Source organism: Olea europaea, unplaced genomic scaffold (assembly GCF_002742605.1).
Source record: "Olea europaea var. sylvestris unplaced genomic scaffold, O_europaea_v1 scaffold1611, whole genome shotgun sequence".
NCBI lineage: Eukaryota > Viridiplantae > Streptophyta > Magnoliopsida > Lamiales > Oleaceae > Olea > Olea europaea.
The window spans coordinates 158,796-171,777 of NW_019233745.1; the positions used below are offsets into that span (position 1 = coordinate 158,796).

The following is a 12,982-nucleotide window of genomic DNA, read 5'->3' on the forward strand; positions in this document are numbered from 1 at the left end:
TTATGATCATAACACAAATTGTATTCAAATCCTTGCTAGCTTGTGAATCGAACCCTTGATTTTTCTTTTCTCATGGAGAATTTATATGCATGCAGGATTTATCAGGTCAAAAACAGGAAAAAAGTGATATGAAGGATGGAGCCCAACCTTTGATGTTGGAGGAATTAAAAGATTCTAATGTGACTCCACTGACAAATAATGATTCGAAGGCACCGTCTAGCGATAACAATGCTTCAATATTGAAATCTTCTAAAACAAGAGACGATTCAAGCGAGACAAGTACCTCTCAGGAGAAGACACTTAAGAAGCCAGACAAGATACTTCCATGCCCGCGCTGTAATAGTATGGACACAAAGTTCTGTTACTTCAACAATTACAATGTCAGTCAGCCTCGGCACTTCTGCAAGAAATGTCAGAGATACTGGACATCTGGTGGGACCATGAGGAATATGCGAGTGGGTGCGGGTCGCCGTAAGAACAAGAATGCAGCTACTCATTACCGTCAACTAATGGTCTCAGAAGCACTTCAGAATGCCCGAGTTGATCTCACGAGCGGAATTCAGCAGCCATCTCTCAGTCCCAATGGCACTGCCCTTGCTTTTACTTCAGATGCACCGCTATGCGAGTCGATGGCTTCTGTTTTGAGCATTGCTGATAAAACAATTCAAAACTGCTCGCAGAACGGGTTTCACGAACCAAAAAAGAAAGAAATCTCAATATCTCGTGGAAATAAGGATAATGGAGATGATCACTTGGGTGGATCATCAGTCTCTGCAGCAAATTCAAACAACAGGGTTGACAAAACTGGGTTACTTGACTCACAGATGAAGAATTTTCATAGCTTTACTCCTCAGGTACCTTGCCTTTCTGGAGACCCGTTCCCTTACCCATGGAATTCAATTCAATGGGGAGCTCAAGTATCCTCCTCTGCTCTTGGACCTACAAGTTTCCCTCTGCCATTCTATCCTACTGCACCATACTGGGGTTGCCCAGTACCTGGCCCATGGAATGTTTCTTGGGTGGTCCCACCAACTTCTTCACATAACCACACACCTCAGGGTTCCAGTCCCGATTCCCCGACTTTGGGGAAGCATTCACGGCATGAGAACGATTTGAAGCCAGCCAGCAACGACAAACACAAGACGCAAAATGAGAGTAATTGTGAGAAGTGCTTGTGGGTTCCCAAAACATTGCGAATTGATGACCCGGGAGAAGCTGCAATGAGTTCCATATGGGCAACATTGGGTATAAAAAACGAAAGAGTCCATTCTTTTGGTGGGCGAGGCCTCTTCAAAGCCTTCCAAAGGGTATCAAAGGACGATGAGAAGAAGACTCACGTTTCCGATACCTCTACAGTATTACAAGCCAATCCAGCCGCATTGTCCAGATCATTAAACTTCCGTGAGAGCTTAGGAGCAGATAGGTGAGAAGCTTTGTAAATCTTACACTTGGTGACAAAATGGAAAGGATAATATCTTTCGTCAACGAGTTTTCTTCGTCTGGTCTGCCATTTGTTCCTTCAGAAGATCATTATCCCAAAGCACAGACTAATCCGAAAGAAGATTGGTTGCATTTACCTCTTGAGATAAGGTTTAAATGACCAAGTCACCAATTCAACTTCTCCTGGGTGGATGATGAAGTAGGTGATTTTTATTTTAAAGTGATGGTCTGGTGAGGTTTTAGTTCATGTACATATATATGAAATAATTAGAACTTGAACAAAGGGAGTTTTGTGCAACAAATTCCACATGCTATAAACTAAGTTGGGGATTCCAAAGTCATCACTTTGTTCATCTTTTTGGACATGCGATTCAGTTGGTATTCTTAACAGGAAAGGAATTTTTCTGTGAGTTTAGTAGGACAAGTCACAACAGAGATACTCAGTAGGACAAGTCACGAGAGAGACATAAGGTGACATTGTAGGTTGTTAAAATATAGCTGCAATCAATTTTTTAATACGGGTTGCAAAAACTTACTCCAAATTGATCAAGGATAAAGCTTAGGTTTTTAAATTGTCTTCATTAAATGTGTTTGTCTAAAAGAGTTTTGCTATGGATACATAATTTGGTGTATCGAAGGGTGTACAAATTCTTACATGGTGGGGTTCACTCGAATATTTTATTCATGTGGGTCCAATCCTCATGTGAGAGGGTATACACCCTTCAATAGGTCAAATTATGTACTGTTAGCTTTATCCTTGTCGAAAATGGCAAGAAGACCTAGCATTGCCATTTCATGGATTGATTTTCAAAAGAAAAAAGGGACCGATTTAGATTTTGAAAATAAGCGAGCAAAGAAGTTACTTGCTTGACATTTCTGGAGTTGATGCTTTAAATTTCGTTGATAATAGAATGTTCTTATTAATTTTCTTGAATGACAAATTGGTGAAATCTAAATAACATTCTTACCTATTCAAGAAGATTGTGTTTTGTTCAGATTTTAACTCTTATTGAAATCTTATATAGGGATCGTTAAAAGATTAAATGATATAAAAGAGTCCTGAAGTCTTGATCCTCTTTATTCTTTTCTCTTAATTTAATAACATTTTATTGATATGAACTCTCGATTTTATTTTATTTTTATGGGGGAATTGAAGCATGAATTAAATATTTCATTATTACCACAACTTAATTTTCTGCAATATTCTCGATTGTGAATTCATGTCAATCATTTTTTATTCACTATAGCACAAATCGAAAATCTTAAATTGGGTTCGTTTGAGTGAATGGTACTCTTCTACCTTCATGTTTGTTTATGTTTATATGCATGGGTGAGTTGCTAGGAATCTTCTAGTGCTCGAAATTTGAATAATGTCATTGGCCTTGGCTATGTGGAAAATTTATATATTCGTGCGAAACTCGCAGGCGTACAGGCTCATTAATAAGTAATAACAATGAGATGAGCATCGTCTCACATTAAATAAATCCTAAATGAATTGTATTAGTTTTGTATCAAATTCGAATATAATAGAACAAAAGATATGTTGTATGTGATTATTCTAATTTATTCTACTACTAGTTACGTGAGGATTGTATCTATAAATTATGAGACGAATGTATTGGACTTACGAATTTACTTATTATTGTTCACTTTTCAATTCTCGAGTTATATAATTAATGATATTTATGTATTCATGTCAGTCAATAATTCATTGATAACTAACTATATCTTCTGAGGTAAGTTAAACATATTCTATACACGATCCGATCATATACCTTTTTCGAACTCATATGCAAAATAATGACTTAACGAGCACGATTATCTAAGAGATTAGACACATGGATACATGTTATTCCTTACATCTATTTTGGTGTGTTAAAATTACAAAGTTCTAACTTATTGTAAATCTCTCAATACTATAACAAGTAACTAATCACCTAATTGGCGACTAATCAATCAAGTAATGCAACGAAGCATACAAGATTAATTTTAAAAAATGCAAAAATATACTAAACTACTAGTTTTTTATTTAAAAATAAGAGAACAAGTGTTTCATTTTAATCCAATACATTCAAGAATCTAACTTGGCATGGTTTCTATGATATTACAAGAAAAAATATGAGAAGGTATTGCCCCTTACATGTTTAAATACAGGAAATCTTGATCTTCATGTTCTTGATATGACGTTCCTTCAATTACTTGCTATGATCTTCAATTCAAAATATGATAAATTGTTATATATTTATGGTATAAATATAAAATGTGAAAGAAATAATCAAATTAGATAAAGTGCCAAAGTGGTGGGAAATGTGACATTTGTGTGGGACGTCAGGGGTTCGAGTCACTCCCCACGCATATATTAAAATGTTTTGATTGGGGCCTTGGGGCCTTGGGTTTTCTTGACTAAAATAAATATATTTTTTTTAATGGGTAAAACTAGTCAGTATTTTATGACTGTTTGTTTTTGTAACAACCCACTAACAGTCATTAAAATACTCACTACTCAGTCATTAAAATTCTGCATTAACATGGTGAAGACTGTTACTACCATCTTGTCTATATAAACCCATATCTCGTTGAGAGAAAAGACACACAAAAAGAAAATAGAAAAATCATCTTGCATCAATCACTCTTTTCATATTGTGAATTTCTTATATTCGGGTTTTATATCTATTTTGGAGTATAATTGAGAGTTCTAGAAAAACCATTCGTGATTGCTGCACAAGTGGTTTACGATCGTTGTATTCTGGGAGTGATTGTCCACGGAGGTCGCAGCAATTATTGACGGGCAATTTCACTTTAAAACATCGTGCTGTCACGAGACTCGATCGGACGATAAGTTTTATATTTCTGCATTATATTGTTCTGATCACTACTGCAACTAATTATTTTTTCCTACAATCTAAAGTGAAACTATTTTATAATTAGTTGCCATGTCTGCCGTAGATATATCTGTTCCTAAGTATTCTAAAAAGCCTGAGTTGTTTGATAGAAAGAATTTTAAGAGATGACAAATGAAACTGCGATTTTATTTGACAACACTTAAAGTCGTTGATGCTATTGAATCAGATAAACCCGGTTTTGTAATTGCTGATAATCCCACTGATAAGGAAACAGAGGATTTAGCTAATTGGGAACATAAGGATTATATGTGCAGAAATTATATTCTGAATTGTTTGACTTTAGATTTGTATGATGTTTACTACTCTTGTAAATTTGCAAAAGAGTTATGGAATTCATTAGAAAAGAAATATGCTACAGAAGATGCTGGAACCAAGAAATTTGTTGTGGGAAAGTTTTTAGATTTTAAAATGAATGATGTCAGAACTGTGGTTAGTCAGGTTGAAGAATTGCAGATTATAATTCACGAAATTATTGCTGAAGGATATAAAATCTGTGAGGACTTTCAAGTGTCAGCTATAATTGAAAAATTGCCACCTTCTTGGAAAGAGTATAAAAATAGTTTGAAGTATAAAAGAAAAGAAATGTCCTTAGAGGATCTGATTATCAGGATTAGAATCAAGGAGGACAATAGAATGGCAGAACGTAAGGAAAGGCCAGGTTTTGATACCAAGGCTAATCTTATTGAAGGAAGTTCTGGGACTAAGAAATCAATTGGAAATTTTACAAGGGGTCAGAACTTCAAAGGCAGAAATAAGGAAAAACAATTTGTAGGAAAGAACAATCGGTTTAAGCCCCAATTTAAAAATAAAATTGTTGGCGACTGTTTTGTTTGTGGTAAACCAGGTCACTTTGCAAAGGATTGCAGAAATAGGAAAGGAAAAGCTGTGAAGCATCAGGCACATGTGGTAGAGGATGGGAATTTCTCTGCTATGGTGACAGAAGTGAATCTAGTAAGCAACATGACAGACTGGTGGGTAGATTCTGGAGCTACCAAGCATATTTGCTGCACGAGAGGTGCATTTTCTTCATTCACTCTCGCTAGTGATGGAGAATGTCTGTTCATGGGCAATGCTTCCTCCTCCAAAATAGAGGGGAAAGGAACTGTGACGCTTAGATTTACTTCTGGAAATATCCTTAATTTGAAGGATGTCCTTTATGTACCTGATATTAGGAAAAATCTAGTATCTGGATCTATCTTAGTAAAAAAGGGTTTTAAGATTGTATTTGAAAGTGGTCAAGTTGTACTGTCTAAGGGTGGTTCCTTTGTTGGGAAAGGGTATGCAGATGAGAGTCTGTTTAAACTCAATGTCTCTGTGATTAACAATAAAACATCTAGCTCTTCCGTTTACTTGTTGGATTCTTATGATTTGTGGCATGCTAGACTTGGACACGTTAATAAAACTTCTATTAAAAAATTAATGACTTTGGGAAACATTCCCAAAATCGATAATTGTCTAAATTCAAAATGTGAAACGTGTGTTGAATCTGAATATTCTAGAAAACCATTTCCTCGTGTTGATAGGACTACTTCGGTCTTAAGTTTGATACATTCTGATTTATGTGACTTAAAAGGATATGTTACTCGTGGTGGAAATAAATATTTCTTAACTTTCATTGATGATTATTCTCGATATTGTTATATTTATCTACTTAAGAGTAAGGATGAAAGCTATTCAAAATTTATTTCTTATAAAACTGAAGTAGAAAATCAGCTAGACAAAACTATTAAAGTTTTAAGATCTGATAGGGTTACCCTCTTTTGCCGTGTACGAGTGTATAAATTCCCAACCAACAACTTTTGTCTCCTTCTCTGCACGTGTATGTATATGATATTGGTTGGTCACAATTCTTGACTTTTCAAACGACTCCGAGAGTTGTCCTTTTTTGTGTTGGTATCTCTGCTCCAATTTTCATGTGTGTAACTAATAAATTTCAGCACCTTGGTGCCCAATTTTCCCCAAAGGTGCTCCGATTTTTCTGAGTATATTCTATAATATTAGCTGCCGTGTACTTATACATAATAACCCTACGGCCTCAATATTTGACTCCAATTCAAAGTCACTGATGTAATATTACCCCTCAAGTCCTCAATCTTTAAATATAATAAATTTCAGTCATTGGGCCCTTTTATTCTTTCATCCCATGTATTCTTTGGTTCAATTCAAGTCCTTTACTTTCCAAAGTATAAAATTTGATCTCTGAAATAGCCGATTTAGTCCGGTACCTTGGATTTTGTCATTTTTTTGCCCATTTTTGCTTCAATTCCTTTATTCAAACCCAAGTTTTATCTATTAAACATAAAATACCAAAATTTTGGATATGATATGTCAAAAGAACCATCAAATATCATTATTTTATACATCGAATAAGTGTATAAAATAAACTTATCAAGGATTAAAAAGAACAAATTGTGATATACCGTTTTCAGAAATTTCTAATATTCTTGAATTATGGTGTATTCAGTATTCTTTGTCAATGTTTAATTGATATATGTATTAAATAATCGGAACTAACTATTTAGTTAGGACTCAGACATACTCTTGTTAATTAGATTATAGGATGGATTATTGAGTTACATACTCTGGAAGTGCTAGAAATTTTTTCTTAATGTATTATTTTCATGGTATGTGACATCATACGTCTAGCCATAAATTTATTTACTCTTCATATTTGTCCTCTTAAAGTAGGCCAAAATGATATCATTGCCCGTATCAATTACTGTATATACATTCGAAAGCATCTCTTGTCGAGTCTCGTGCTATCCAAATAAAAGGATCTACACCAAGTGTTGAGGTCTGTTGTATATTGTTCAAAATCAATATGGTGTATGTGGAATGAAAAAATAATTTTTGAGGCCATGCTACGATTTGCATAGGCATATGCAAGGCCTTTATGAACTATGCGATTGCTAGATTTTTTTTATGCGACTACATAGAAGAATCTTCCAGTCGTTAGTGGCCGTTTTGTTTGAATTTTTGGCGGCTTTTTGAGGATTTTTGGCACCACTTCGTGTGGCAATGTTTGATGACTATATATAAATATATGGTTGATTACCAAGGAAAACATTGAAAAACACAGAGAATCATAAACCCGTATTTGAGATCAATTTTTCATTCCAAAGTGTTGAAAATCCATTTTCTTCTCATATTCAAACCCCACTTTTGCATTCTCAAGTTTTGGAAGATTTCACTAATGCTTGAGTGTTAAATCCTTACCAAGACTTGATAAATCCTGCAAACCTTTTGTCAATATCCCTTCAACTGTCTTAATTCAATTCGAGAGGGGGCAAATACCGTTTGAGGACAACAATAACGTATTCGGACCTTCATCTTCATTTTCATCTTCATCTTCTCGTCATTTCTTATTTGTTTATTCTCTATTTCTCTTTGTGCAAACTTTATTTAACTACAATCTTAAACAATATTTTGCAATGGAGAACGAAACACTATGGCAATGATCAAGTTGATGAATCAAGACCTTGTTCGATTGGATCGCCTTGATGGCACCAATTTCACGAGATGGCAAGACAAATTGAAATTTTTACTCATGGTGTTGAAGATATTTCACATACTCGATCACAAATTGGCATCACTACTAGAACCAACAAATGGAGAAATTGAAAAAATCGAAAGACGAAAGCGCAAGAGGATGAACTTATATGCTACGACCATATTCTCAACGCTCTATCTCTACACCAAGACATCATCAACAAAGGAAATCTGGAACGCTTTGGAAAGTAACTACAAATTCGAAGAAGAAGATACAAAGATATTTTTAATTTCTACTCGATCACAAATTGGCATCACTACTAGAACCAACAAATGGAGAAATTGAAAAAATCGAAAGACGAAAGCGCAAGAGGATGAACTTATATGCTACGACCATATTCTCAACGCTCTATCTCTACACCAAGACATCATCAACAAAGGAAATCTGGAACGCTTTGGAAAGTAACTACAAATTCGAAGAAGAAGATACAAAGATATTTTTAATTTTAAATTTTTTGAAAATATTTCCCTTCTTCCCAAATTCATGAATTACAAGTGCTTGTCTACAAGTTGAAGGTGGTCAAAATTGAAATTCCGAAAACTTTCGAAGTGAGAGCAATTATTGCGTAACTTTCCAAAACTTGAAAACGATATCGAGAGAAAATCATGCATAGTTTCGAAGATTATTTTTTAGAGCAATTGCAAAAACATCTTCGAATAGAGGAGTCTAAGACAAGAGATAAAAATGACAATTCTTATGAAGGCGCTTCAAGAGCTAATGTCGTGGAGAAAATCGAGCCTTTTAACAAATCTAACAAGAGAAAACCTTTAGGGAACTTTAACTAGTCCAAGAAGAAGACCAAAAATGGCTGTTTTGTGTGTGGAAAATCTGGATATTATGCAAAGAAATGTCGACACTGAAAAAGAAAAAAACTCTGAAGGAAAAGTGAACTCCATCAAGAAAGGCAACATTGTGGCCATCGTAAGCAAAACTAATACCATCAAGGGAAAGGTTCTCGGTTGGGTATGATGCATGTGCGACCGTACATATATCCTATGATAAATCATTTTTCAAAACATATTATGAAATTGATGGAGATCAAAAGATTCAAATGGGTAACGAAATTCGATCCAATGTAATTGGAAAATGAAATGTAGAGATCATTTTCACTTTCAACAAGACCGTTACTTAAGCCAATGTGTTACATGTTCTCAACATGAATAGGAATTTGGTTAGCAGGATTCTATTAGGAATATCGGGCATAAAATGTGTTTATGAGTCCGGTAAACTTGTATTATCGTTAAATGGGAAGTTTGTTAGAAAATGTTATTCTTGTGAAGGAATGGTCAAATTATATACTATTGATAAAAAAAATTAATAATAAGGTTGATTTTGCTTATATTGTATATTCATTTACTTTATGACATGTTAGATTAGGTCACATAGGTAAAAATCCTATGAAAATAATGTTGAAATGTGACTTAATATCTTACAACAAAAATGATGAATTTAAATGTAAAACTTGTGTAAAATCTAAGATTACTAAAAAGTCTTGTTAAAGTGTAAAAAGAACTTCTAGTATCTTAGAATTAATTTATACGAATATATGTGAATTAAATGATATGTTAACTAGAGGTAGAAATAGGTATTTTATTACCTTTATTGATGATTTTAATTTGTTTTGTAAGCAATAAGGCATAATTTATCAATGTTCTGCACCTAAGACATCTAAACAAGATGGTTTGGCTGAAAAAGTAAAATTTCTGTCCTTGATGAATAATATTTCTTTTTCACCTTATAAATTTAGTAGACGTAGTTGTTTAAGTGAAAACTTCAAAAGATAATATTTGTTCGATACAAATATGAAATGATTAAAAAAGAAAATTAATTATTTTAAATAAAATTATTGATTATCTTGTATTCCGGCCTACTAAAAATATCAAAAGAGTGCGTATTCGTTTAGAAATGATCAAGAACTTTATTTGTTTTTCTTTCTTGATATGGAATGAAGCCCACAAGTTTTCATATGTAGCCGTTGTTGGAAAGCGAAACTAATTCTTTGATCATTCATTAGATCGTTTTCAGAGAAATATTAAGAAAGCATTCCCGCTGAATAATCTTAGTAGTAGTTCAACTAAACCCTCAAGGATGGTAGAAAAACAATCACTTAGGCCATTTTTGATTGGCCATTATTTTCCATAGAAAATGGAATTCAAATTTCAATATACACTTTTTGGCTGTTTGATAGTATTTTTTTTTCCATTGAATTTGTTTTCTTGAAAAGTGGCCATTTTCTTGGGTTTTTAGGTTGATCTGCCGATTTTTATTTTTATTTTTTTTTCTATTTTTTGCAACAGAGATAAATTCTTTCCCTAATTGTAAAAAAAATATTTTCTTTTAATTGACAATTTTCATGAAAAATAAAGTCAAACTAACACCAGAAAAATAGATGATTTTCTTGGCCTTTTTTTTTTTTTGTTGCAATGGAAATAATTCTATCTCCGATACCAGTAAATTTTATCTCTTTAATTGACAATTTTCATATAAAACAAAGTCAAACAAATACCAAAAAATACTTTTATTTCAACATTTTTCACGTGAAAAATTATTCTAATCAAACACAATAATTGACAAATTTCAGTAAAATAATTTTTAGGCAATTCAATTTCTTAAAATTTATTTTCTTTCCATTCAAATTCTATCTTAATCAAACGGACCTTTGTTTCACTCGACAATAATATTCTACTCTTTGTACAAACCACATATCAATACGTTGTCGACGCTGAGAAAATATTTGTACGAATAAGACTTTGACGGATCAACTGCCCGATTTCTACCTTCAACAATGACCAGAGATGAGTCAAAGACTGAACAAAACTTAGAAATTATATATATCAAGAAAATGACAAGCAACGTCTCTCAAAAGAAATTCTAAACAGAAAGCAGAAAGAAATATAAATTAAGGTTCAAAGAAATTTCGCAAAGTTGAATGGTAACGCTTTCAAATTCCTCAAGAGGTCACTGTCAAATATTGTACCCAAAAAAAAAAATAATAATAATAAAATAAAATAAAAATGCACTACCTAATATTTTATTGTAAAGTATCTTTAACACGTTAATTTTACTTTTTTTTTTTAAAGGTATATTTGCCTATATTTTTTACGATTCATTGACGAAGAAATTTCAATTTAATAACTTTTTCTAGTATAATACCTACCGAGCCAACTATCGAAAAAAAATAAATAAATTATTTATGTATATTTATTTATATCTTGTACCCGTAACCCTTCTAACTACAACTTTTTTTTCTTAAATCATTTTTAATATGAGGTTGAATTCCGAGAAATTCCAATGGAGATGTGATTGTCGAGTCCACTGGCCCATTATTGACGGCAAATTATATAGAATTCCATGGCAATTTCCACAAAGAAGTCATTGAAACACATGCACTGTTGGCTCCCAATCTAGTCTCCAAGTTCCATGTTGGTCCCCTACCTTTAACTTTTCGTTATAGTTGCACAATTGATTTCCTATAACCATCTAAATCTTTGTTAAATTGTCTTTCAAATCATCATGGAAACATGGTTAATACTTATTGTACAGAAAAAAATTCCAGAATTCTTACAGATGTGTCTGAGATGGGGGAAATTAAAATATTACAAAAAATAACCCACCCCCCTGTACAATAATTTCCGTACGAGTAGCATTGCTCTGGAAACACACACAACTTCAAGTTTCTCCAAAATTGAGAAATGAAATCTAACTTCATAAAATTTGACATACGAGTTCGCAACGATTTGACAAATAGTTAGATGATTTACACAATGCTATTATAAAATATTGAAAAATATTATATTTATCTAGATTGTTCATAAACACCAATCTATGTGATCAGGGCGTAGGAAGGGCCCAACCACCCCCCAACAATCAATTTTGTGAAAATATATATATGTGTGTGTGTGTGAAAATTCATTTTTTTTTTCAATATATCAACCTAGTATAAAAATAAATAAAATAAAATTTGTTCCCCTTCACTCCACCCCTGTATGTGACAATGAAGTCAATGCTGCAGCCCCTCGTGGGGTGGTGGAGTAGGTGAGCACCGAAGCCTTTTGTCATGAGTTCAATTCTCCCTACCAACACTTTCTCGATCAAGCCAGTCACACCGAGTTTGTCTAGTGCGGTTTACCTGGCTAACGTAGTTTGCAAGCTATTACGTCAGCCCGATGATTTATTTAGTGTGCACCTAAAGGGTAGCGTCTGTGGGTTCCCCGTCATTAAAAAAAAAAAAGGGTCAATGCCGCATTGTTTAATAAACAAAAATGCATTCCAACTTAATAGACATGTAACAGTGGCCACTACAATACAGACAAATAATTACAAGCACTCTATATAAATAGCATTATTTCAAAAGGTTGTTGACCAAGTTGCTCTAACTTAAATATTGAGAACAAACATGCTATTGAAACAATAGGTTGGGACCAATATTACAATTTTCCTTGAAATCATAGGCAAAGTCAAAGAAAAACAGGCCAACCTGCCCCCAATCCCACTTTCTTTCCACCTTCTTTCTTAGACCAACTGCACCATCCAAGCAATTTCCTCACCTTTGAAACGCAGCCCCTTAACCCTATAAACACCCCCATTCCTCAAACGACTTCATAACTTCTCAAGCAATCCCGGAGTTTCATTTAAGATATTGATCCATTTTGTTCTATCTATATGTGAGAAGAATATTTTTCAAGAATTGTAAACTTTTTTTCTTGAGAGGAGACTATTAAGCCATGTCTAACACCTATTTGAATACATTACCAGTAGAGACCTTATCACTAAATACATTTCCCCTTGCATTCCTGATTCTCGTATTGGTTGAATTCATTTTGCTGCACGTATGGAAAAGAATCGACAATTTCCTCTCAGAAGGTAATTCTTCTGTGCAATCTCAATTAACTGAGTCAAATGATTTGAAAGTTGGGGCAGCTGGCTTGAAGAATGAAGAAATCGATGACTTCTCTAACAAACAATCTTTGTTGAGAGAGAAGGCATTTGATGAGAGCGTGTGCAGAGGGGAGATGGAGTTGGTGTTAAGAAGCTTAGGGATTTCTTGCAGCCCAGATGAAGGACAGCTTCCGATGAGGCTCGATTCGAA

At 33.8% G+C, this 12,982-nt stretch overlaps 1 protein-coding gene across 1 annotated transcript in view; it reads left to right on the top strand.

Moving 5' to 3' along the window:
* LOC111377153 (cyclic dof factor 2-like) overlaps positions 1-1,850 on the top strand; it is a 5,076-nt gene extending 3,226 nt beyond the window's left edge. The window contains exon 2 of the mRNA XM_023000210.1: positions 96-1,850. Coding sequence (XP_022855978.1) covers positions 96-1,427 — 1,332 coding nt within the window. The 3' untranslated portion in view covers positions 1,428-1,850. The remainder of the gene's footprint in view (positions 1-95) is intronic.
* The last annotated feature ends 11,132 nt before the right edge of the window (positions 1,851-12,982 follow it).